At 36.3% G+C, this 26,964-nt stretch overlaps 1 protein-coding gene across 1 annotated transcript; it reads right to left on the bottom strand.

Moving 5' to 3' along the window:
• Positions 1-6: 6 nt before the first annotated feature.
• LOC136415168 (protein unc-93 homolog A) lies at positions 7-26,205 on the bottom strand. Its single transcript, XM_066399614.1, has 13 exons — positions 26,105-26,205; positions 25,764-26,049; positions 10,202-10,409; positions 7,566-7,747; positions 7,336-7,501; positions 6,931-7,209; positions 5,206-5,429; positions 4,962-5,084; positions 4,491-4,790; positions 3,314-3,463; positions 2,862-2,991; positions 2,656-2,793; positions 7-2,190 (listed from the first exon to the last, which is right to left on the bottom strand). Exons 3-13 carry the CDS (start codon positions 10,257-10,259, stop codon positions 1,964-1,966), a joined length of 1,977 nt encoding a protein of 658 aa, XP_066255711.1. The 5' UTR covers positions 10,260-10,409; positions 25,764-26,049; positions 26,105-26,205; the 3' UTR covers positions 7-1,963.
• Between the last annotated feature and the right edge of the window lie 759 nt (positions 26,206-26,964).

Below are 26,964 nucleotides of genomic sequence, written 5' to 3' on the forward strand. Positions count from 1 at the left end.
AGGCAATTCGAAAGATGTTCCTTATATTTCAGTATACAACAAGATTGTTTAAAAGACACTTGAAGGTGTTATAACAACCCTTTTAAGGATTTAAAAATACTTATATTTACAACATCACAGATGTTTTCTTTTGATGTTTATTAAGTACTTCTGTCTCATTTCTAATGGTTTTGTGACCCATTAGGGAAAAATGGAAACACTGTTGAAAATAATAGTGATGGAAAATAAATAACTAACGCTTACAAAATAATTGTTACTAGACCTGAAAGTAACGAGTCCTGATTCCAGGGAGGACTCGTTCCGTTCAGTGGTTCCAAGTTGAATCAATATTCAGTACAAGGTGCTACAAATTCAAGGGAAAATATCTTCTAAACCGTAGAAGATAATGCGTTTAATATAATGCAATATAATTCTCACACGGCGCCTATAAGAAAATAACATCTTCTATAACATTTGCATTTTGTACTATATGTTGGGTACAATTTTGCAATTTATCTAGATTCCCTACAAAAAATGTCTTAACAATGTCTCAATTTGTTGCTTCTCTAAAAAGACAACATTTAAGAAAAACAATATTCGAAACATTCACTTTTTTGCTGATATTTCCGAAAACATTTGGATTTTTCCAATCTCAAAGAGGATCCCGAATGAGCATAAATTGTGCACTTAATTCAATCGATGCAGCATATTTTATCATTTAGAAGATCCCCATGCATTCCCGCAAATTTACAGCACCCTGCACAGTCTCGTTACCACACAAGAGACTTGTCTCTTTTGCCATTGCGGTACGTATACTCCTTTTAAAACCGCCCAAAAAACATGGTGCAAGATTCGCCGTTTTTTGCTAAAACTTACTGACATAACCCGTTCTCTGGTCACTTTTATCGTGATTTGATACTCGACATTCGTATCTCTATTAGTAGCTCCATTTCGAGTCTGAACTGACACATACGTTTGTTAGCCTCCGTAATAAGTATTTTAGAGCTGCTCTAAGAATAAAAGCTCTAAGTCCGTCTAATTATAAAGTAACTAAAGAGTCCAAGCTAACGAGTCTAGAGTAACGAGTCTTAATGGCTAAATTTCTGGCTCAAGTTCCACAAAAGTAACGATACTTTCCATCACTAGAAAACGATAGGTATCGATCAGATCACATTCAACCAAGAGATTTCTGTGAGGAATTGCCCATAATCATTTTCCATAAACAATTCTACAGATATAAATATAATAAATTACCAAGAGAAATATAGTTAAAAAGTTTCTCTCAATTTCAGTCTGTGTCGTTTTAAACGTATTTTACCTACCAAAAACGTGGCTTACAGCATTAAATCCGACAAGGATAGTACAGAACAAGAGGAATAACTTCCTTAAAAAATAATTATCAGGTGGCTACTTTAATTTGGACACAATTCCATAGCGATTTTAATATTCATAAAAATTTAAAAATTGTAAATTTAGCGACCATAAAAGTACTTTTAAGAAAACAGTTTTGGTTAAATATGTATTAACGCGTCTCTCAGCGGCTGGGTACATCGTTAGCTTCTCTGTCCAATCTAGAATCTTATTTTATCGTTAATTATCAATTTTTTCAGATTTCTCCACATTTAGATACACTGTACAGACCCATTCAAAATTTTAGTGCACTCTTAAATATCTTCGTTATCTCTAGCGAAACTGAAGTGCGTTAAAAGATATTGGCAAAAAAAGCTATAAATTTGCATCCATTAATAAAAGTAGACCTGTAGACCAAATATACTCCAAAAAATTTAAATAATCCCAAACCGTATCTTTCAAGTCCTCCTGTCTTGTTGGAACCTAAAACTTCCCGAGCTTCACCATCTAAACATGAATTTCTCTAAACAAATAACCTCCATGTCACAACCATTTAGCAATTCAAAGTACGTAGTACGTGATATGTGTACAAGACAAAGTACCTACGACTCAATCAAAAAAGGTTCAGCTTCGGTCATAACCTGGTAATGTTCCTGATTTTTCTGATGTTCTCCAGGCGATACTCTAGAAGGGCGAAAGGTACCACTGATACCACCATCACGAACGCCAAAAGGTACAACTTCATGTAGTTACACAGGAAGCTGTGGAAGACGAAGGCCAAGGAGAAGCCGAGGAATTTGAAGAAAGCTCTGTTGGCAAACGCTGCTTCCCAGTGGTCAAGGTACTGACCGGTCAATAAGGCTGTGGAGAAAGTTAGTCCTAAAGAACTAAATATGTAGAAAAATAAGGTCATCAAAAATCTATACCTCAGATAACTTATTTTTGGGACTAAATGGTACCACCAGATTTATACCAGCAAGACTTGTAGTTACATTACTTATAGTATAAGTAGAAATGAAAACTCTGAAGCATAGTGTTCTACGTAATTAACACACTCAGTACAGGGTGTCCCCCTAAAGACAGCGAGTTTATAGTCTCCCCGCAATAAAAATTTCGTACTTCTTTGATTTTAGTGAAACACCCTGCAGATTGACCAGTACGTCAACTGGAATCTGGCTTATCTAATCTTCAAAATTTAACTTCAAATCTGATAACCTGCTAAGTACATCAAGAAACTTATTCAATGATTATCGCACATAGGCCTCATTTTGAAGAGTCTCTAAGCCTCGATATATATCTCAGTATTGGGTAAAGTTTAAAACGTACTGAAGCTAATCATCTCCCATATGGCGTGACATACACCCCAGGCTGCAGATATGACGTAGAAAAGGGCGGGGTCGTCTTCTATGGGTTTCCAGAGAAGCAACACCATTATCAGGCAGATTTGGAAAGCAAACCCAACCGCTGTGTGAGGTTTAATGTTTTAAGTTTGAGGAACTACTTCTGTGAGGTAATGAATGACTGGTTCTTACCTACGACGTAATAACGTCTGATTGTCCTCAAGAGCATGCTCAAAGTGCACGCCGCAATGGACTGAAGCAGCCCCATTGAGAAGAATACCAAATTGAGGCGATGAATTCCCAATGTGCAGACCACGTAAGACTGGGCAATTGAATTAAAATAATTAAAGGTACCTGAGTTGTTTCGGTTTAATTATTTTAAAGCCTTTCTAGGGCTACAAGAACTCAGGAAAATTTTAACGGTTTTCGCAATCCTCAATGTCAATACATTCACTAAATAAATCAATTATCAATCAGTAGTGAACATATACAAATCTAATATAGAAAATATATGTCTATCGATCTTCTTACTAGGAAACTGCATGAGGAAAGTATCTAAACCCGAACACAACGATCTAAAGTATATTTTGCCCAATTTAACTGTAAAGAACATGTTTGCCAACAATGTCAATTGGCACGCTTACCTTTGCAAAATCTGAATAAATAAAAGCTTGTTCCATCCCCATGAAAACGGCCAAAGGGGCTGTAAGCTGAAGTCTTGGATCTCGAAAACTGTCCTTAATGGCCCTTAAGGCGGTCAGTCCTAAACCGCGTTCCAAAGGGTCTTGGTATGTCTGCAAATTGCACATTTCGAAAAGTTGTTAAGCTGCAGAAAAAGTGTTTCCGATAAACGAATATTTTAGGACCTATCGTATTCAAAGACTTTGAGACTAGTTTTTTATACCATTTAAAAGCATTTTTCTCCGATTAACAAGAAAGATTATGAAAGCTAAGTGCTGAGTCAATTCTATTATTGAAAAACATATTAAATTCCCGTTAAATATCAAGTGGCTCTCAAAAGATCACGAGCAAATTAAGCATTACCATACAATAGTTAACTCTCCCAGCACATAAAAATTGATGATCCACAACAAGATGATGCCATGCTATATAAAAATTTCACCCCTAAATTCATCTCCCATCCACTTACAACTACAATCCGTAAATTCTCCAATTGAAACATCAATTTAACATGACAGAAGAATCTTAGTAACTCGATTTTATGAACCGGTATGTCTGATCGATAACTAAATTATTCTTAACCTCCTCGACCAACTAAATTAACCCGAACTAACGTAAACTAAATTGTTTCTCGATGGCATTTAAATTTTATAGAGATTTGATATTATGAGATTGTGGTATAGTGTCACTCTATCATTGCTATTGCAGCAATATGTCAGTTCAATGTGCGTCTCTCAAGCTCACTTTGTACCTATGATACTTTCATACATTCTTCCGCGACTCTCTATGAGTGTAAACATAACCAACGGAGATAGAGGTCGCGAAAGCAAATGCTAACAAACTTGTGCGTTAGGAAAATAGTTGCGGGATTGTCGCTTCCGACTGCGGCCCCTGTGCAACGTTTCACGCCCGTACGTTAAGAGTCACTTCACTTGTTATGTAGGTGACTATAACGAATTTACAAAAATATTATTAATTTGTAGTCTCCCTCATCTCTTGCATATTAGCAGCGCTTAAGCAATGCCGTTCGAACAATTTTCACAATACATTTTCATCGATCGATGCATGCATATCCCATGCAATATAAACACCTACATTTGAAATCTAATCCTTGCGAAATAAGTGCGAGGCCTTACATACCAAAGTCCTTATACTGTCCAAGCCCAGCGCGGACAACAAAAAGGCCAACCCACAGGCGCCACCATAAACGCCGATTAAAATCTTGGAGGACTCAACAGGCAGTACTTTGAAGCCAGACTGCAGAGAAGAGTTGCCCAACAAAAATATGGGACAAGCCTGAGCTCCGCATAGTCTTCCATCCTCAGTCCTATCGAAAATATCATCCAGAAAAGAATTGTAGTCGTATGGACTTGAGGCCGATATCGTGATTGGTTGTGTTTGGTTTGAGCAGATTAAGGTGGTGCTGTTTGAATAACAGTCCTAAAGAGAGATGTTAGAATGTAGAGCGTTCTGAAAGGGCCCTGAATTTTGGCAGAATACCACCTGCCTATCAAAAGTAGGTACTACATATGGACTTATCAAAATTCTGTGTTCCAAAATTGTCTTATCACCTGAATATAAATCGTTAGAACAAAAATTGAATGTACTTACATTGGAGGATGCTGTGGCGTTCTGGTATTGCACATCAGACAACACACTACCCATGTTAATGGTGAAATGTATGATGACGAAGGACGCCACGGATCCTAATATCAGACCAACGTCATGGGCACCCTATCAGTTAATGTTTATTTATATATATTAATTAACTATCCGTTGGAAAACTTATTCTATGAATTTCCTAATAGAAATTCTTGTACTCGACGGCACCCTCTTTTCTATAGGATATACTAACTTGAAATGCCCTTGCAACTCTTCGTATAACGCAGGTCCTCCTTGCATACCGTCCGTCCTCATCGTCTTCATGAAACAATCCTGCAATCCTGTGGGTGAGTATCATTAAGAAGGAAATATGGGCACTGGACAGTAGCCCCAACAAAATGCCCAACAGGAGACTGGCAGGTATTGTCGCATAGATCACCGGGAGTATGTGGGCCGCATAAAATATTGCCATGCCGGCTGGAAAAAGCCAAGAAGTCTGAGGTTAACGAAGAAAAAGTATAAGGAAATCGGGGTTGCAGTTAATTGGAAGGACAATTTAGGGAGTGTATTGACTTTTATAGGGCCACGCCTAACGAATGGCTTGAAATTGTTTATCAGACGGAAAATCGCGATTTGGTCATGCAGAATGCCCGCACCAGACAATCGTTTATTGTTTTCCGGCGGCTAATAAAATCGATTTGACGACCGACGGTGACATGTAGGACATTTTTTTAATTTAAATTTTCCATTAAGTGATTAAATATTTTCGTCCTCTGGTGTTTGTCGGCGACGGGTTTAATGGCACAGCTTTGCAGACGCGGATTATGTAGACTTCAGACATTTACATAAAAAATTGCTATGCAAAGTAATCAGCTCTAAATTAGAACAAACAAAATGGTGAGGCAAAGAAGGTTAAATTTAAACTAGTCAAGGGCATTGGCACTGGAAGCCTGTCAGTTGAAGATAGAAAAAGATAACATAAGTTATCAGCAACGAAGGAAACACACTAAAATGATATTGAAACAACTCATTATAGTATGATGTACAGGATGATTCACCCCATACCCAGATTCATGTTCAGATGAACCTTTTTCTCACTTCACTGCAAGGATTCTATCCTTCGCTTTTTACCTTTGGTTTCTCATCACTTCATTACTACAAATTTTGCAGTAAAAATTAGTAATTAAATTATTGGGAGTGTCGCAATTGGGCGCTTAATTTGAAAATTTATCTAGAATAAAAATTCCTTTCAAAAAAAGTAATAAAACCGTTCTCTTTCCAATTAAAAATTTCCAAAGGGGTGGTCCTCGAGGGAAGAGAAATGAAGATTAAAAACGAATTGTCCAATAAAGATGAACAATTCAATAGTAAAGCCGATCTAATTTAACGTTTTCTTGTATACACCACAAAATGAAAAAATTCTGGAAGGAATTTCTTCTTTTCCCAAAACACTCTGCACATAAGGAAGTGGGGCTGTTTTTACTCCTACGTCCTTCTACAGTAGGTTGATAAGAAGTTATTTAGTGTCATGGTCATTGAACAGATGCGACTAGGTCAGAAAGTCGATTTCCTAGCACCTTTGTGCTTACGCAATCGGTAAACTTTCTCTGTTCAAATTTCAGAAAACGCCAAGAAGTGCACATGATCCTTATATCTGGAACTAACGCCCGCAGAAGCTTCAGAATTCCCAAGATAGAATTTCACCCCTTTCTAAATTTACTTGAACCTTCTTCATGAACCGAATTAAAACGAACTGAACTGTTAGGATCATTAAAAATACAGCGATATATATTACCTTGGCTTCCCTACAGCTATACGATATTTAACAAAAAAACGAAGAGATATTCTCTTAAGTCTGGGGAATCTCTGTGATAGGTATCTAAGAGAGGGCAATGGAATTGTTAACAGGAAATAATGTGAATTTAATTTCTGAAGGAAAATCTTATTTTTGTTGAAGTCTACTTCTGTCGAAACTTACCATAACAAAAAGCCACAACGACAGTAATTCCGACGATTCTAATTAAACAGGGCGCGACCAACGCTGACACAGCTCCCACTAGGAACATCTCCGAACTTAGCAACGACCCCGTGTTGAATTCAAAACCCGCATTGGTCAGCGACCTTACCCACACTGAGACACTGCTCTGAAGTGACAGGAAAGGCAGAAACGCCGCCGTGGACAACAAATGGCAGAAGCACATGATGACCAAGTTGAGGATCAGTACTCTTCGGCTGTAAGCTATCCCTGCAGGACGACCTAGAACGACAAAATGTATATACTATGTATATTGCTAACTTTTAAAGATCAAAAAACTTTGAATTCCATATCCACTACAGCTTTGGCTAAGTTTTATCCAAATTCTATATAAATCATGGGTCTTACCTAGGGAGCTATTGTGATTGCCGCCTCGTACCACAGTCAACAACCTCCTCACAGAAGTAGCACCAATAGAGCTTGCCATAGAGTCAATCCTCTTGATGGGGCCTCCAGTTTGCATGTGCAGATTGTAACGGGATCGAGAGGAAATAGGGGAATAGGCCGCCATATGCTACAAATGCATATTTTCGCAAGATTAGTTCAAGTTAATGGGGGACCAGCTGGAACTAACTCACCTCCATCATGAGTTCATCGTGAACTACCTTATGAGAATCATGGGGATTGCTTCGAACTTTGGTGATCTTGGCGTGTCCGGAATATCTGTGAAGAATTCTGGACTTTTCCTCGTTGGTGAGGTCGGAGTTGTAGGCCCCGCAGAGCCGACCCAAGGCCAGACCTGGCTTGAAACCCATTTGAGCTAGAAAGAAAAGGAGTGGCTATGTGAATGTACGTTATGATACTTATCGGTAATGGGTTTTAGTTGAGAAAATTTTGGGTTATTTCTAGGGTTTTGAAATATATGAATTCTTCCTTTTTAGATCTCTATTATTTCTTTCATTTTACCAACCCTGTAATGCTGAATCAATTGCTTGCAAAAAAAAATGCTTCAAATTAAATCATTTATAACACATAAAGTTAACTCTCACAGAAAATTAGGGGCAAACTGTGCTGAATAGTTAGGTGGAGATAGCCACCAAAGCCAAAACGAAATTAAAGCCTCAATTTTTTGCCGATAAATGATTGAAATTCCCATCATCATTAATCCATTTTAAAAATCTAACTATCTCGGTTTTCACATGTTAGTGGGGGCGAACCCTCTGCGAAGGGTCAGGTGTGGCTGGACCCACGCAGAGTTCGCTCGCCCCTGAGAGCTCATTTAATACTCACGTGATATTTTTTCTAATTTCCTATCACTTAAACTGTTGAAATCTATACAAGAAAAACTTTAAAGATATTTTGAAAGAAAATCAAAACTTTCAACAAAGAAACAATTAAATGTACTTTTAAAAAATTAACTTTTTCGAAAATAAGCTGTAACTTCCAAAGACTTATAGATAACAAAATGCGATTTTTGCCATTAAAATTTCTCAAAAATCGAATTTAGGACATAGAAGCCAATTTTTCTCTATCGAATCAGTAAAAATTAAATTTTCTACTATATCGATTAACTGCGCTGTGAGCAGTTTCCTGAAAAATGCACAACGCATTAATTCCTAATATTCCAATTATGTTTCCCGTTCTATCTATTTTCCAATAATATTTGTGCGCTTAGACATTGCCTAAAACCATAGTATAAAAATAATTAATAAAAAATACTAAAATAAGCACGAAATCAATGGAGCATAAGGCGAATTCAGGATTCTTAGCATGTTGAAGCTATATTTACCAAAAATTAACAAAAATGCTTTGGGGGCGACTAGCTAGCAAAAGTTCAAATTAAATGAAGTTTACTCTCTGCAATTCACAATATTAGAACCTCTAATCGGTTTCTGCCCACGTGTAGTAACAAACAATTTAGCTTATGCTATCGAAGGGGAAATCGCCTGGAGCAAAAACGTGTACACGTATGAGGAGAAATAGTAAATGCAGTTTTAGAAATGACTTTCCAGAGGTGATTTTTAGAAAAAAATTGCGAAGATCTTGCAATGATTTCACGTCGATAGTTCATCATTTCCTTTCGATTTTCAGCTCTAATTTAAACAATTTTCTAATCATTGTCTTTTCGAATTCTTCTTGTTTTACTACTTAGCGTCAGTCCTGGATTGAAGGCCATTTAAGTAGAAAGGGAAAAAGTGTAGGACGACTTCGTTACGAGACTGTATGTCGTTTCTAGGATATTGAAACGCTGATATTATTTGATTTTTTTCATTCGTAAATTGAAAAATTTACCGGTGTTTCTTTAAGGTAAATTGCCATTATTTTACACCCAAAAACATATAAGGACAACAATAATCTGTGAGACAACTCATAAACTTATAATAATAAATAATGGAAAAACAACTTTTTTGAACTTTTCGGGCGGATTCTTCTTCTGGATGGCTTCGGATCTTTTGGATGACTTCCAACCTTTTTAGACGGCTTTGCACGACTTCGGATCTTCAGGCTAAAAACCGTCTAAAACGTCGAAAACGTTGTTTTGCATGTAGGTACTAATATCGACGAATGAAAATCATTTTGTAGTGCGAATATTTTAATGAGTGCAGGATCATAACTTCTCGCAGCACAACATTGTAATGGTTGCGCCACATTACATTTCTGATCTATTTTTATGTGTTCAATAAATGTCAAAGTAGAAGAAATGTATAAAATTCAATGTCAATCAAAACATTTAGAATTAATTTAATTAATAGAAGCAAATCGAACGACTTCAAGGTTGGCATAAATGCTGAAACAATGTATCACAATCTAAATAAACATTTAATGCAAAAGTGTATTCAAACGCTACAACTTGTAAAGTCCGGTCTGCAAGTTGCAAATCACCAATCTATTATATGGACAATTGAACCTAGGGCAGGCACATGCATTCATTAACACACCAATAGAAAAATGCCCATTGCACGCTCCATATGCCCCCCAAAACTGACAACAAAACATTCCTGTTAAATTAATGGTTGAAGGGCACGCATCCGAACGCCCTTTTAATATATTCAGCTGCCAGTTTATGTTTGTTTCTGCCCAATTTTCCTCTACAGAACATCAATATTTATGAAAATAAAGGGATCTCGGGCCATACGATCTCTAATGCATATTCATCGAGATTTAGGCCCTAATCCTTTGTTTTGTTCTAAGTAATGACGTGGATTAATTCCTGTTTAACCCTGACGGAATTATGCGCGCGCGAATTTCTAATTTTGTTTATGACATAACTTACCGGAATCAGTAAGGTCGTCATTCCTCCCCAATTCGTGCAAATTCGGTAAGCTCCCCATGGTTTCACACTGGCTACAGCAATAAGATCGCTGCTCATCACCAGCCACCTTCAGGTCATTGGGGTTAAACTGCTACAGAGGTTCTGTTGGGTTCGAAGTGATTGTGGCTCGTTCCAGTGGATTTTCTTGGGGTCGCGTAAGTCCTTCCATCTGCAGTCAACACAAGTTGAGATATAATAATTTTAAAAACTGATCTGAAATGGGATGAACCTTCTATCTACCAGGGGAACGTAAATGTCGTCGAAAAGTGACCTTCCGGCCTCTGATGGCGTTTCCCAGATAAGAAAAACACGAAAGTTTAAAACTAATTTCCCACTTTTCCAATCAACGATGGGGATTGGTGTTTTCAGTCGAAAATGCGACAAACTTTATTTGATGAGGATTTTTTGCAAGTGGCGAATGCACTACGAAGTAAAGAGTTTGGCATAAAATTTACATTTTTTAGCCATTAATGTAGCCAAACTTTATTAAGTTTTCCTGGAACAGTTTTAAAATGATTCCTCAGAAAAAAGATTCTGGAAATTCGGCATACGACCGCCTCGTCCTGGAAACGAGTTAAATCCGACTCCGGGAAGTATTTATATTGAAATATTTGATAGAGTAGCAATGGAAATTATTCTCCTTTAATGAGAACGTTATTTGCAGTTTTGCTTGTTTCAGATTTCGAGCGATCTTACTGTTCTCTCCCTTATAATAAAAGTTGTTCTGGGACTTGTAATAAATGGTCCACGGGAGAAAAAAGAACTCTATGGGGCATCGTAAAACATGACACGTTACGTGTTTACCGTTGAACACGGGAAAACAAGAGGGTTAGAACCGGCGGCTAATAATTTGATTGGGACGAAACTGGGGCAAACCGTATTAAACCCACAAAAAACGAGGGAACTAAATTATTGCTATTGAATTTTAACTCTTGTTCAATTACTGAATAAATCGAATAATTAAGCACCCACTTTGGCAATCCTAGAAGACCATTGTAGTCATTTCCAATTACATTCCAACGCATATGAACCGAATATATGAGAGTAATTTTAACTAAATTTTTCAATGTGATATCTACTCCTTCACTTGAAAAACTTCCAGTACAAATATTATTACAAACGTATTACCATTTTTGCACTGCTTCAGCTAATGAAACCACCACATATCTGAATCAACTCGTGGCAGTAAGCACGCTTTATTGCACTTTTTGTCAATGATGTATTTCATATAAGAAATTTTACTAGTATAACTTTATGGGGAAGGGGACAAATGGCTCAAGATAACCTTTAACTAAAAGGGTGCTCTATACTTTGCAACATTAGTCCACACCCTTGAGTTTCAACGGCATCTATACCGTCACAAAAGACCCTGGTCATGAATGATTCATATCTTAGTTCAGATTAGTGATATGACTACTACTAGGCAACAGAGGGGAGGTTTTAGTGGGTAGGCGTTGCCATAAGAGATGAATCCCACATAACCCGGTAGCTAGAAAAACAGGCCAGGGAGGTTTTCTTTCTCTGCAAAGAAAGATTAGTAATGCCATAAAGGCTTGATTACTTATAAGAAAAATTACTCATATTTGAATTGATGTATTGTCCATTACAAACGTGTACTCGTCTGATTATCCACTAAGTGAGTCCTTTCAATTCTCCAAAACACACTCGACTATGGCACAAAAACAGTGGGAGTAAATGCAGTTTTATACAGTTTAACGGAAACACAACAAAATAAAACTATAAACAAAAAAAGATTTGAAAAGCTTTCTATTAGGGTCCATGAAACTTTCCAATGTGGGCTCAAACAAAAACTCACATGTATGTGTGTATGCAACTTCACAGCGGTTTTATTAGAATCTAATAGAAGGGAAACATAGAAAGGTTCAATGGATACAATGGATCTAAGCTAACGCTTGAAAAGTTGTTTGTTCGGCTACAATAGATGCTATTAACAGGTGAAAGACTGAAATTTAAAATAAACAATCGAGATAGAAAAGAAGGGAGGTACTAAATGCGTAATACTAGTACAACAATTGCAAAAAACACGAGAAGACGGTCAGATAAATAAGGCATTTGAAAATTTGACTTAAAATTAAAAAAAAGCAAAATAAAGCTAGGTAAAGAGAAAATCGAAGGTATAGAGAATTGAAAAAAGAGCCGAAAATTAAAATCTAAATTGGCATTAAATCGAAGCCTTCTACACTATGTTTATTCAAACGTCATACGAATAAACAAATTCATAAAAAAACAATAGAGATATAGAGGTTGTAAACAACATGAAATAATAGATATCTAAAATCTGAAAAATAACAGATATGATAGCACTAAAACTTAATAAAGAGAAACCCATTGGAAATAGATTCAAAAGTACTGAAATTTCAATTATCCCTATGATTCTTAGCTCTAAAATGGAAACCAAGAAGGAATAATAGAAGGAATTAAGTAAAGAGGTTATCAATTTAAAAGTACTAGAGCTTTTGAAATGAGCGAGGACAACACAAAAGCAAATGGCATCCCAACTGGGGGTTAATTTTACCGGTTAGTTTTTTTTTTATTAAAGCGTAAAACTCTCAATGTGAGAACTGTGTAAACAGGAATCAATAATTGAGCTCCAAAAGAGAGGAAATAAGAGATTCAGTATAATACTCCAATGAAGCTTGAAATTTGAAATAAGCTAGCCAAGGAGGAAAAAATAGAACGTGAACTAAGGGTTATTAGATCTATCGTTATTACTTAAGAAAGCTGCATATGATTTGGTTACAACTCATTTCCTCTGTGATTTCTGATCAACACTAGCAAGCAAATAATGCCATTAGCAAATAAATACTTCAGTGACCTATCCTTTGATGGACGACGTAACCGATTCTTATGTATAGGTTTCAAAATTGCAAATAATTTACCCCATAAATAAAAGCCCCCCAATAAAAGAATTCCAACTCCCATTCGAGGTCATTCTGCCATTATTGGCTACTGGATGAATAAAAGCCTTCTATTTTGCTGTATCCATGTTGACCTTTACTCAGGAGCTGCCGCCCTAGTGTTTCCTTCTTAACTAGCGGTTAACTTTAAGGTCAAAAATCCAATTTAAATTTTAAAACTAATGTTTATGCAGCTCCAAGTAGAGTCTATAAATAGAAACTTATAAAATTACAAAAAATAAACTAACAGCTGCTGTGCTGCTAATGCTGAAACTTAATTTTAATCTAAGCCACGACAACGAATATCTTGTGGGTTAATTTTATATATTAAAAACGAAATGAGAGTTCAAACTTTCGGCGTATCGACACGAAAAAGGGCGAATATGCCCAAGAAGGAGAAATAAGCGTTAACAGCCAGCAAAAGATAGGAAATACCTAATAAATTCAAATACCCACTAAATCTTCAAATTGCCCTCACTGATCGCCACGAACAAAGATGCATTGTAACTGAATATTCGCTCTAAGGATTCAAAATACTTTAATTTGAGGCTTCATCATTTCAGAGGCCGAAGATGGGAAGGGAAAAACGGAAATCAAATGAGGAAAATTAACAAGTTAAAAGTTCGTGAATTAGCCATAATGGAGACCTAGACACTCGGTTCAGGACTGCTAAAACTTTGAATTAACCTGAATTAATCTGACCCCGAAAGAATGAAATGGGCCCTGAACTGAGGGCTAACTTTAAGAGTCAATATATATACCAGCAATTAAGGCTATAAAAACGTACTGAAACTCGGAAAGTTCTAAGACAAGGAAGAGACAAGTGAAAGTTAAATTGGGAGCCAACTTTACGTATTAAATATTCAGTACCACAGGAAGTGCAAGCAGGAAGACACACCAGATATTACAGGGGAAATAATAAAAAAATGTAATTACGAGGAACTAAATTATCCTCTTCGTTGATTCAATGGAGCTGTCCACAAAGAAATGTGATTATATATTTATACAATAGTTTTTTTTAGAATTAAGGTAAACTGTAAAGTAGAATTTAACCCTTAAAAAAATTGGGACCAACTCTATTCTTCTGCAGTAAAATCTTCTTCAGTCTCAGTAATACAAGAAGCGAGTCCTTGTCAGAAAGAAAGATGTCCTTGTTTCCTGGATGTAGGTTTAGATTGCAGATAACATAAAAGAAAAATGGAACACACTAGAAGAATATCATTAGATGAACGTACAATAAAGAATATCATTCCGGATGGACAAGTTTATGTGGCGAGCGTAGTGACTCTCATAAGAGGATGATGGTATTGTAATTAAACAGTTCCATCAAAATCAGTTGTTCCTGTTCGTTTATTGTCCACATATTAGCTGGAAGTCGCCTTTTAAATCTTCATTTTCTTCCGTCTATCTCCCTGTTGCACACATCAAGAAAATATGATTAACATCAAAGTCAAAATTCCATAGGTAACGAGAACCATTTAATAAGTACACCGAATATACCTTTTAATATACCCTTTAATGCCAAATCTGAACGCATAAAGGCCACAAGTAAACCAACTTTCCTTGATTTTCCAAGAAGCTTTCTCGCAAAAAATTTCATACAAACTAGGGCTGCAATTGAATGTTAAGGGAGCTAGACTCTTTTAAAGGGTGGGCTTTGAAGTTTTTTTTATCGATTTAATCGGAACGGCTTGAGATCATCATCGTGTAATGTTCGATGTCCATTCAGATTTTTTTAGATAAATCTGAAGTCTTAAATGAAATTAAAAATGTTTTTAGAGGCCATGGCAGGCCCGGGCTATTTTTGGCTCTAACTTTTTTGCTTGCAATTTTTCTTACAATGTAACTACAGGAACTGAAAAATCGTGGTTTTTTTACATTAAAAAGTGGCCTTTATGGGCTTCGAAAAAGTTCACCGTTTGCGAGTAAAATGGATTTTAAATGTCTTTTTAGCGTTGGACTGATGTCAAACTTTGTGTATTAAAGTTACAATTTCCGCACCTTTTAGAAAATTACCGTTGCAAGTAAGTCTTCATTACAAGCGATAATTAATAAATTTAAATTGCAACACTGCCAAATGTAAAAGCCATAAATTAAAGAAGATAGATCATTTTCACCTTCTATCTACACGGCAATTTACATGGTATTCTAAGTACGTTTTACTCCAAAACTGCATTTTTATGAAGTCGACAAAGAGCGCCTAAACCTTACCCGCCTACGGGTGAGCGAAGTTGGGTGACGACCCAGGGCGGCAAACCAGGAAAGATGGCGAACTTTCCTTGTTGGCAGTTTTTCTTGGAGGTAGAAAGGCGGTAATTAAAAACTTCACCCAGAACGCCAGAATTGTTAAAGCCGGCCCTGCACCTAAGTGTTTAACATTCCTTTAAGCAAATGTTTAAATTTTCCAAGTTGCCATAAAAATCCTACAAGACATTCAAAATTTCACGATATTATCTCAAGTCGTTTGGATTATATGAATAAAAAACTACGTTCAGAAACCTCCCTTTAAAAGAGTGCAGCTCCCTTAGGACCCGTTAACCGACTTATGTTATATGATTTCTTGCCTATTCTCTCACCGTACAATCACACCCTGAAAAAACTATGTGTAATTTTGGGACCCCCTAACATATTTATACATATTGTATTTATGGGAACTGAGCATGTCGTATTTATTCCTACTGAAGTATGACAAAATGCACATTATATCACCCTCTATAGCGTGTATTATCATATCTTGCGGATTTAAATTACCCCCCAAACGTTTTAACAAATTATTATTTTTTGAAAATTCAAACATAACATTAAATACAGTAAAAAATATTATCTTTTGACATTTGTTTATTCTTTGATGTTGCTTACATGACCGGTGGCATAAACTGGCCGATTTTTTTGAATTGAAACATGAATCAAGCGACACCTTAAATTAAAGGTGTTTCGAAGCTACACTCATTGATGTGTTGCGATTGAAAATCTATTGATTAGTTTTTGAAAAAAAAAACAAATATATATTTGATAAAGAATGCAATACAAACTCAGTTAAATAGTATGGAAACAATGAAAAAACTTGTTTGTTGATAGGAAATTGGTTTGTTTTGTGCTCAGAAAGAGTCTTTGACTATTTTTATTTATTTTTTTTTATAATTGTTATTTTTAACAAAGACTTGTTTATGAGCACAAAATAAACCAATTTCCCGTCAACAAACAAGTTTTTTCATTGTTTACGTATTATTTAACTGGGTTTGTATTACATTTTTTACCAAATTTATACCTGTTCTTCTCAATAGTAATCAATAGATTTTCAATCGTAATATATGTATTACTTAGTGTAGTTTTGAAAGACGTTTAATTTAAGGTGTCACTTGACAATGTTTTAATTTTAAAAAATCGGCCATTTGGCGCTACCGATGACATAAGCAACATTTAAAAAAATAACCAAACGCCAAAAGATAGCATTTTTTGTCCTATTGAACGCTGCTTTAAAATTTTTTAAACATGATAATTTGTTGAAAAGTTAACAGGGGATGGGGGACGACTTAGAGCCATCCAGTTTAGGAGATATTAATAGGGCCTTCCCGTGAGTTTGCGAACAGAAATGTAAAATTACTAAGCGCCTATAGGAGTTTGGATTAGCTGAATCAGGCACAGTTGCTTAAGACTCGCATGAACACAGACAGCCAACGAGTTTCTTTAGGTACTTGAAATCAAACACGGTAATCCATTATTGTTTGAAGAGGAAATTATACAGTTAATCATTTAAACTAATCAATCATAAACAGCGATTACCTACTTAAAGCGAGTCATTGAAATGTTTCTTGCCCACTATAGGCACATGTCTTAACCCTTCATAAAAAGTGAACAAAATATGGCATTGGCCGCCCATTAACCGTGACATTGGCAGTGACTCTTAACATTATTTTCCCATTATTTCCTCCGTTCAAGGTTGGTCAGATGATTCGGATGATGAAGGATATTTTGGAAAAAATATGTAATATGGAAATGTATCAGTGAAGCCAATTTCCTTCTTGTCTGGGTACTCTAGTCGAGGTTGACGCAATATATTTTTATACAAGGCACATGCATGCTTCCACTTGAATACACGTGAATTATTGTTGTTTTGTAATACTACTCAATCCCCAATGGAAGGAAATGAAATTGATGTTTATTTAAGCAAAAAGATCTCATGTGGAAACTGTCGTAACGGATTAGTCTTTGAAACGCGAGTGGAAAAATATCCTGAGTTTTTCTAGCGAAATGACGCCAGATTGGGGTAAAGAAATTCCAAGGTTGGAAAGGATAAGGCGAGTGTTGACAGCCTCCCGCATGACTGATAAGGCAAATAACTTGGACCCTTTTTATAGCTTTGCTGCCTTTAGGGCTGATTGTCAGGACATTAGTGCTAAATGTGTGAAAAACGATGATTTCTTGGAAAAAGCGGAATAGCTTATGTCAGTATATAACAATTTAAGATAAGTCTCTGGAACCTCTTTTTATCAGAATTGAGTAATCTATAACTGTCATGCAGTACCGGCCGTGTAGAGGAGGGAGGAAGGGGGGAGTGAGGTTGGGCGATAGCCCAGAGCGGCAGACCAAGAAGGGCGGCGAACTTCCCTGGTCGGCAATTTTTCTTGAGGTTAGGGGGGCTGTGATTAAAAATTTTGCTCAGGGCACCACACTCGCTGAGGGTCATATATGTTTCAAAGACAATTTAGAAGGGATATTAGAGCATTAACGACTCAAGTTTGACAAAGACATAGGTAAGGCGTTCAATATCTCCTTGAAATTTCCTCTTATCTGGAAAATGTCTAATCATATCAAATCCATTTCTTTCAAACTTTCTTAATTATCAGAAGACATTGGCGAGGTGGATAGTAAGCTTGAACAGATAACATCAAAACTCAGGGTCTGAAAGGTGACTCTCACAGTACCGTACGGAGAGTTTTTCCTCTCATGCTGTATCCAGAGCGTCTCTTACACATTGACCCAAAATCAGTTAAAGTAGAGCTTGTGGGCGAGAATAGTTATGCTGAAGTCTTCAAAATGGCCCGCAGGAAGCCTACGTAACTAGCACCAGTGAAAAGTGACAGAAAAAGAAATTACATTACCTTGACATGTCACTTTTTACTTGACATTGTTAAATATTGTCAAAGTCCTCAGTCATTTTCACGGGTGCCATGAGGATTTTTCCATTTTACTGCACAGTGAAAAATTGGGTCAGTGGCCAACCATCACTCAACAACCATTATACATATGTTCTCCCTCTCATAATTCACGTACAAAATGGTGTCTGGCACTAATACGTTTGGCAAATGTGTAGTCAAAACAACTTGTATTTAACCAGAAATGAAGTAGAGGTCACATAGTAGTGCCGGCTTGGCCCATTTGTCCACATAAAAGAACCGCATTTAGGGAGATTTTAGTTTAAGTCAGTAACTTAAGTAATATAACCATCGTTGCCTATTTTTCCCTAAAAAGGACAAGCTCTTTATCTATATGATATATGATCCAATTAACCACCCAATGAAATTTGCATTTATCGTTCGATTTCGGCAAACTGTTTTTTGGAGTGTAAAACGGGAAAACTGTACTTCAGTAATACAAAATGTTACATATTTACTACAAAAACCAAGGCTTACACCGTAATTTTTCAAGAGTAAAAATTAAAGAAATCATATTAGCGATAAAAAATCTGAATACGCCTCTGGGTTAAACGCGCTCTGAAATAGGCATGTACCAAAATTCATTAAAAAATATTGCATATTAACATCTATGGCGAAATTAAAAATCGCTTTTTTGTTGTGAATTTGTTTTGTCTGACCCAACATGCCATGGAATAAAAGGTTGATAAAAAAATTTTATTCGTAACAATACTCAACAAAATTTTTGAAGTTCAAAAAGTGAAAATTTAATCAAATTCTTATTACTTCCACCAACCCGCCATTTACTTCAAGATACTTTCCATACGCACTCAAAGATTCGTGGTTACTTTTCTTATCTGTTCTGGGGTAACACTTTCACATTCTTCAGTTACTTTAGCGCGTAATCTTTGTAGTGACTTGATTTATGAACTTTTTGCTTAAGGATTTTTCAAAGAAAAAAGTCCAGCGGCGCCAAGTCCGGTAACCTTGGCGGTCATTCAATAAGAGATTCAATTGGCAGGTCCCACCCAACGATTTTCGTAATTTTCGTTCAGCCATTCGTTCACCACTATTGCGTTACATATGGAAGACGTATCTAATTGAAATTTGAAATTCTGACGAACGAGAGGTGGTAAATTAAGTAGTGCGTCCCAAAATTCGCTTTTTAGACAAATGCCCATTGAAATTATCCTCAAAGGATAAAGAACGAATAATTCTATCATCAAGTATTCCGCACCATACGTTTATTTTATGTGAATACTGTCTCTTTGCATTTATTACCCACTCAGAGTTTCCAGCAGACCATTATTGGGAATTTTGGGATGACACCACTCCATTTGTTGTAAGCGTGGTCTCGTCTCTGAACAAAATTTCCCTTTAAAAGTTTCTATTTTTCAGGTATTCTCCTTGAATCCACAAACAGAATTCCAATGCTCTTTCCTCATCTCCCAGGTCATGAGAATGCAAAAATGTAGGCTTATTTCATTGGCCACGTTTTATTTCTTAGAAGCTAGAATTAGTATTGTTATGTAATTAATTCAATATTGGTTCATTATACCGCATCTAGAAATTTAAAAAAAAAATCTGTTTTTGAAAATGTGGCTTGATGCACTGCCTGTTCCATTAAAAATCTTATTTATGCGGTACACAGAACTTTTGTTGAAGTTAGATCTATCGAGGTGTACGTCACCAATTCTCGACTTTGCCTTTTACTCTGAGTTGTTCCATAATTCGTGATAGAAATTTTGGAACATTTTCAAAGGTTCTAATTGGGCAGACTGAATTTTTAAAGCCACTTTGTGATATTGTCACTGATTTCTGACGGTTTATTTATTATATTTAGCAAAGTATTCATGCAACTGAGCCGACGATGATTCTAATAAAGAATTTCACGGAAAATTGCCGGTAGGTAAACCCAGAATTGAAAATTCCTGCCAAATTACCGTTATTGAGCAATAACATTTAACTTCAGGAGACACAAATGGGTAGTTATCATCATTAGCAAGTTTTACTCGATGGTACTTCAAGCGCTAACATAATTAATTGCAAACACTGTTATTCCATCAATGGTTGACATTGAAAATGTTGTTTATCTAATCTTCGATTGATTTTTTTTATTAAATCCATTTCACATCCTGTGTTTTTCAGAAACTTTGCGATTCTACCTTGAAAAGCGCCTCAAAAACTTTTGGCTCGAAGTTTGTTGTTTGTCCGCGGAAAACTACAAGTTTTTGTTCCTGAAAAACACCTTGACAATAAATCAATGCCGAAATGAGTTGTCCGAGGGAATAGCAACAAAACAACAAAGAAGCAGAATCCTTTTAAAAGATAATGTATTCCCCCCAGAACGCCGGTGTTTTATCACATTTTGCAACTATCCATTTTCTTTCTCCATCTTCGCGACGACAACATTAGAGGCATAGCAAACAACATTAAAGGTTCGTAATTTCATTTAAGCCTGATTCGAAAGAACATTGAATTACCTCTTGTCCAAACAGAGTGAAGGCGAGGCCTTATTGTTCCGTATTCCAGAGTCGTTTAGTACACGACCTTGGCCTATATGGGACAGAGAATGGCCGAATTTACCGGGATTAATTTGTTATTAAAGTTGGGACGAAAGGGTTAGGATAACGTGCGGACGCCTGGGGATAATAATTTTTGGCCGTCGTGATTAAAGTCCTTCACTCATGGAACCTTTATTAGATACTCAAAGCTGCAGTTATCTTGGTTATCCTTTGTCTCTTCATTTAGAAAGGTGTAGAGATAACCAAGTTTTTAATCAGCAAGACAACTCTCTAAGTGGGGTGAATCTAATAGATCAAATATAAATGATACCAATAATAGCAATAAAATCAAAGCTTACGAGAAATGTCAACTCTGCCAGAAGAGAGGAGAAATAAAATCCATAATAAGAGGAAGAGGAGCAAGAGAGTGTTAGCGAACAAATTGAGATTCACAGAAACGGCCGTGGAAATACCTGCCGACAAAACTGGCCACCGCGATCACCAGACTTAAATAAATGTAACTTTTTTCCCGGAGGGATTTTAAAAGAATTTTTGTATTCGACAGCCGTTGAAATTGAGGAAGATTTATGGAACCGCATCAATAACAAATGCACTATTGTAAAAAATGACATTGAATTATTGAGTAGAGTAGACTTCAACTTTCGGCGAAGGGTGCATTTATATGTAAGAGAATATGGGAGTCATTTTGAACGGGATCTTTAGGGTCATTCGTGTAATTAATTTCGCATAAATAAGAGTGTAAGTTTTGCATCGAACTAAATGGAAAAATACGATAAAGCGATATGCTCCAAATACTTCCTACTCAAGAATGCCTTGACGCCACTTTTATTTACTACATGTCGAAGTTAAGTTCTCGATACTAAGTATTATTTATTCAATTGTACGAAGTAAGATAAAACTGCAGTTCTTGTTTTCCATTTTCTCTATGGACGCCTTGATCGGCAATTTTTGGAACAGTCTTGAAACACATAAATATATTTTAGTTTTATTCGATTTTATCGGATTTGGCCTCTATCACACCAAAAATTGACGAGAATAAAAAGAGACGAACTGAATTTGCTATAAAACTGGTAAATATAGTAAATTAAATTAAAATTTAAAAAATTCATAAAATTTCAAGAATTGCCCACATCTACGCCACTTCTCCTCGGATGCTATAACACTGGATGTCGCTATTGCCAATTTTATTAAAAATTCCGTAAGGACAGCCCAAGGCAGTCAATTAAAATTAAAGGCACTAATTACGAAACTTAAACGCGACCAACTTTTAATTTATCATTAACAAAGTTTCTGTACGGCACTTTATGGTATTTAGAGTCCCAACGCGGACGTTTATTAATTTTTATACATCGTAAACGAAATGATTTTTTTACAAAGAGATTATCTATATAGGTAAACTTAATTTGAGGGCAAAATACCCACGGTGCTGCAGAAAGATTAAACAAAGGCTCGATAATGAGGACACGTGGGCAAATTGGCTTCATTAAGCACTTTACGAGTGGCTGATTGGCTAAACCGGTATACCCTCTGGACTCTTCCTTTATACTGAACTTCACGATTTGTTCTTTAGAGGGAAAAAACTATTTAATGAGCACGTTTTAGGCTTGTCAGTCAATTTTGTAAGACGTCTATAACGTTTTATGCTGGGTGGGAAAAATTTGCCACGTGGCTAATCTAACAGCGATGGAAATAATCTTGTATGAATCAGGGCTTAAGTATTTATAGAGCGATATTTTTGCTTACATGTACCCATTACCCCAGTTTTTAGACATTAAAAATAATAGTTACCCTTTTTAAATATTGTATGTATGTATATGGTGTGGTCAAAGCAAAAAAATTGAAAAAATCACCTATAATATACCTCCCACAAATTTGATTCACCCTTATACGATTCTACACATATAATAATTATTTAAAAAGCATGACAGAGATTTTCCTTTCCTCACGCCTGTTCGCTTCTTTTAGGCAAGATGCATTTAAATGACGATGAGAACAAATTGGCAATGCATCAGTATAATAAAAAAAATAAATAATAAAATTGTAATAAAATCTCACAAATAATTAAAAATTTGAAGTATCTAGTAACTTTAGAATTGTGAACAGATTGGTTAACAGCCCTGCCGACAACCATTTGACGTTTCTAGAAGCGATTTTCTTAATTTGCCATTTAAATTGTGATAATTAATCTTAGCCAACACAACAGAGAAAAAGTATCCATAGCAGCATGTTTATAGAACTCATAATTAAACCGATAGCAGTGCGGTTATCTAGCCATAACGGTTCAGAATTAGAAAAACAATATTGTCTAATCCTTGACTAATATGAAAGTCATATATCCCTCCTCTCCAAATAATCGTAGCGGCAAATTAACCGGAATTCCCTCTTCATATCCGAAAACCCAAAGTGGTGCTTTCCAAAGAAACATTTCCCATCCCAATTTTCATCGCCCTTTGACAGTTTCCTCTTCAACTCCCCGATATATGGTAACTTTCAGCAAGTAAATTGCTGTCCAATTCGAAACTTTCTTAACTCCTTTTTTCGTGCCCTGATTTCTCCCAACTTGCCAAACGTATTGCATGGAAGTGTCCCCCCCTTGCAAAGCGTGGCAGGAAACTGTATGTTTTTGTTTGTTGATGAAACGGCGTTCCAGGTCATGGCTGACGTGCGTCCTTAGAGGGAAGACGTGAGATGTTGGGGTTAATTTTGGATGATTCGCGGAAGGGCGACAGTTCAGGGTCTAGACTTTAATCTAGGGAATATAGTATAATAAGCTGATGAATAGTTTGACATCTCCTTCGAATGATGATAGCGATAATGAGGAAAATCACCTGCTAATTCCAGTCAAAAAAGTCGCTCCAGAAGGTCAAGATGTGAGGAACGCAGTAGGTGCGAAGAGCTACCAGATCAAAAAAAAAATTATAAAGTGGAAATTTGGTTCTGTGTAAGTACACAACAGAAAGAGATTTTAATAACCGTTCAATGTATTTTAACACGCTTTCTCTTGGAAATGGTCCACAGCCCTATCTAACTCCTTGGACTAAGCAAAATAAAGCAGAGGAAAATGACCTAGGAGAATTAGATGTAACACTGTTTTTACAGTTTTGAGGTCATTTTTGGTAAATGAAACATCAGTCAATGGTGGCGAAATCGGAAGAAGTCACGTGACCGTGGCCCCTTCAAACATGCGACGCATCTCTGCAACAAAACTAGACGAAAATCAAATACGAAGTTTTCTAGAAAAAAATGTTTGTAGAAACCTTGTGAGAAAATCTTTGGTCAGCAACAGTAAGCATACTGGAAAAAACACTTATTATCCTGTTATCACGCAAAGAGAACAGCACGATATAAAGGAACTATTAAAACTCACACTTCAAGAAACCCTCTTGAGACTCCGATATTTTTAATTCAAGAATCTTCTAAAGGATGAATTAGTATAAGATTTCTGAGGATTTAGAATAATGCAGCTTTCCATACTTCTACACTGCTTTCTCAACTCTCTTCACCATACTGATCCAAACTGCCACCTCGTACAAGATAATTTTTTATCAGAAATTCCCTCCAGTATCAACTATCAACTATCTGACAGATGCAACATTTTGGAAGCTCGACAGGAAGAATTATTGATACCTTAAAATGAGTTATTCTCTCCTTTGAAACATCCAATAGAAATTTCGCAGAGAAAAAATGTTTGTTTAGTAAAAAGTTTAAGTTTCGCAAAGAAAATCGAATCTAGAGAGAAAACTTAGCGAAAAAGCATAAGAGAAGTTGGTTCTTTAATTAAAGATACCGGCAATATGCTGGAGCGAGCAGCAAAAGCTAACCTAACGAGAAGCACAGATATGTGACCAAGAAGAAGTAGTTTGGATTGTCTTGAGATATTCAGATACCATGAGTTTTACTCTTAATAATGATATAATCGGTTATTTCTAAAGTTGCAGAAATTCGAATTTCTGCACTCCTGCAGCTAAAGGAGACTAACCTTAGATAAGTTTAAAACGTAGTTTCAGCGCTATAAATGTCTTTGTTGAAACGAGGAATTAAACTCCTTTCTCTACGATTAAATCATGGAAATGCAACTTCCATTTCAAAGTTCTCAAAGAAATTATGTTAACGCTAATATGCTTGAAAACTTTTCAGCATATATGAGTATCTGCATACATAAGTTAATAAACGTCTAACGCCCCCCCCCCCCCCCCCCCCCCGAAACATTGAAATTGGCTCTTTGGGAAAACTATATTCCAGACAAAGTTGCATAACTGGGCCCTAAGGACCACTTCAACCGACCACTGTTAAATTTTACCAGCAGGATAAACCCAATTTAAAGACCTTTTCGGTTAATTATTTTTTTTTACTATTTATATTACCACGCCAACAAAACTATGAAACATCTTTGCCACTTGGTTGAGAAACCGGGTGTTAACAACCAAAAGTGACTTTTTTAATTTCGAATAGGAGAATTGTTGGGATGGGGAAATACATACCTACTGGCATATGCAGGAAGGAAACCTAATGGAAACAGCGTTTCGCAAATATTCGGTTTTTGGTATACAGAGTGTAGTTGCAAGTAGCTCCCCGATTGTTTAAATTGGTTGTTTAAATTTAGGTCACTGAAATTGGCAAAAATTTGTTTGCATTAATTGGCCACGAGTTTCACGTGTTTCCTTTGGCCGACATCTTAAAGACAATTATTTCTAACGTTTCTGAATTCTGCAAGTTCAGAATTTACTTGTTTACCTTTTCAATCAAAAATTTTTCAACTGTAAAGATCTGCGGTAAAAGAGATAGTAACACTTCTAATTAGCCCACTAAGCGTCACAAATTCCAAACCAAATACTACAATACCAGAAGTGGCTTTTTATGAGCACAAACCACAACATAATTCAAAATAGCACACGAAGATGATGAGGCAATATTTACCAAACAAACATACACCTACAACACTTACCTGTTGTCAGTTTCTATGCGAATACGTATAAACCTGTACCGCAGGGACTCCCTCACACTGGCTCACATATGGCTCAAAAAACGAAGCTTTGGGAGCTGGGCAGATGTGTCTACGGTTTGTTGAAGGGTTGAGCTGTGATTACAAGAGAACGAAACCCCACAGTCCACGACAGAATGAGAAAATGTTGATGTCGAAGGGTAAATTCAGGGTTAGGGCGCTCTTGATTTCGCTCATGGTCGGGGAGATGCTGCGCATACCGATCGATTCGCATTTGGACGTGCGATGGCTAAATTCCAGATAGAGTGTGATAATAAAAAGAAAAAGCTTCAATTTTGCCATACCTTTATGCATCTTATACAAATGATGATGTAAGCTCATTAGCACTGACTGTCCTTGGCTCTGATCTCAAATCAATGCGCGTTCATCCATATACAAATACCCTATAAAAACGGTTTAAATTAGAAAGGTTATTATGTTTAATTTGCATATGTTATGCTATACGGGGTGGTCAAGAATGAAATTATTTGTCCTGACCATTAGCAATATGGGGAATTAATTTAAATGCAAAATCATTCATTAGCGCAGAGGGAGGCTTACCCACAAATCAAACGTGTCCGCTCTCTGTAGGTACACGTGATAATTAAGCTCATTAACTAGCAACAATATTCCTTTTTATCTCCATTTACACTATTACGCAGATTTTAAACAGACTTTATTAACGTTATAATAATGGGCTCCAGAAACCATATTTACGCTAATTCTTTTGACGCATAAAAATATAAAAAAAGACACAGTGAAGGTTCTTCATAGTCAAAAGGTGATTCCCACACAAAATTACATGTCACTTTTAGTAAATCGAAACAAAAATGGCTTTTGTCCACTTGCATAATAGAAAATTTATGCCATCAGCAAATATATATGCGGTGGTAACACGTAAACAAAAACAGGTTTTGTCCAGAGATTTAGACATTGGAACCATTGTGCAGTAGGCAAATATATACGTGGTGGCAACGTGTAAACAAAAATATTTTTTGTCCAGTCATTTACATATTAGGACCATTGTGCAGTGGGCTAATGTGCATGTGGTAATAATATGTATCTGGCAGTAATAACTAATATCGTCGGAATTCTACGTTTTGTAATTATAGGTATTATCAATTAATGGTAATACCTTCAAGCAAAACCCACTTTATAGCTAGTT

The sequence above is a fragment of the Euwallacea similis genome, chromosome 19 (genome assembly GCF_039881205.1).
Source record: "Euwallacea similis isolate ESF13 chromosome 19, ESF131.1, whole genome shotgun sequence".
NCBI classification, from domain to species: Eukaryota; Metazoa; Arthropoda; class Insecta; order Coleoptera; family Curculionidae; genus Euwallacea; species Euwallacea similis.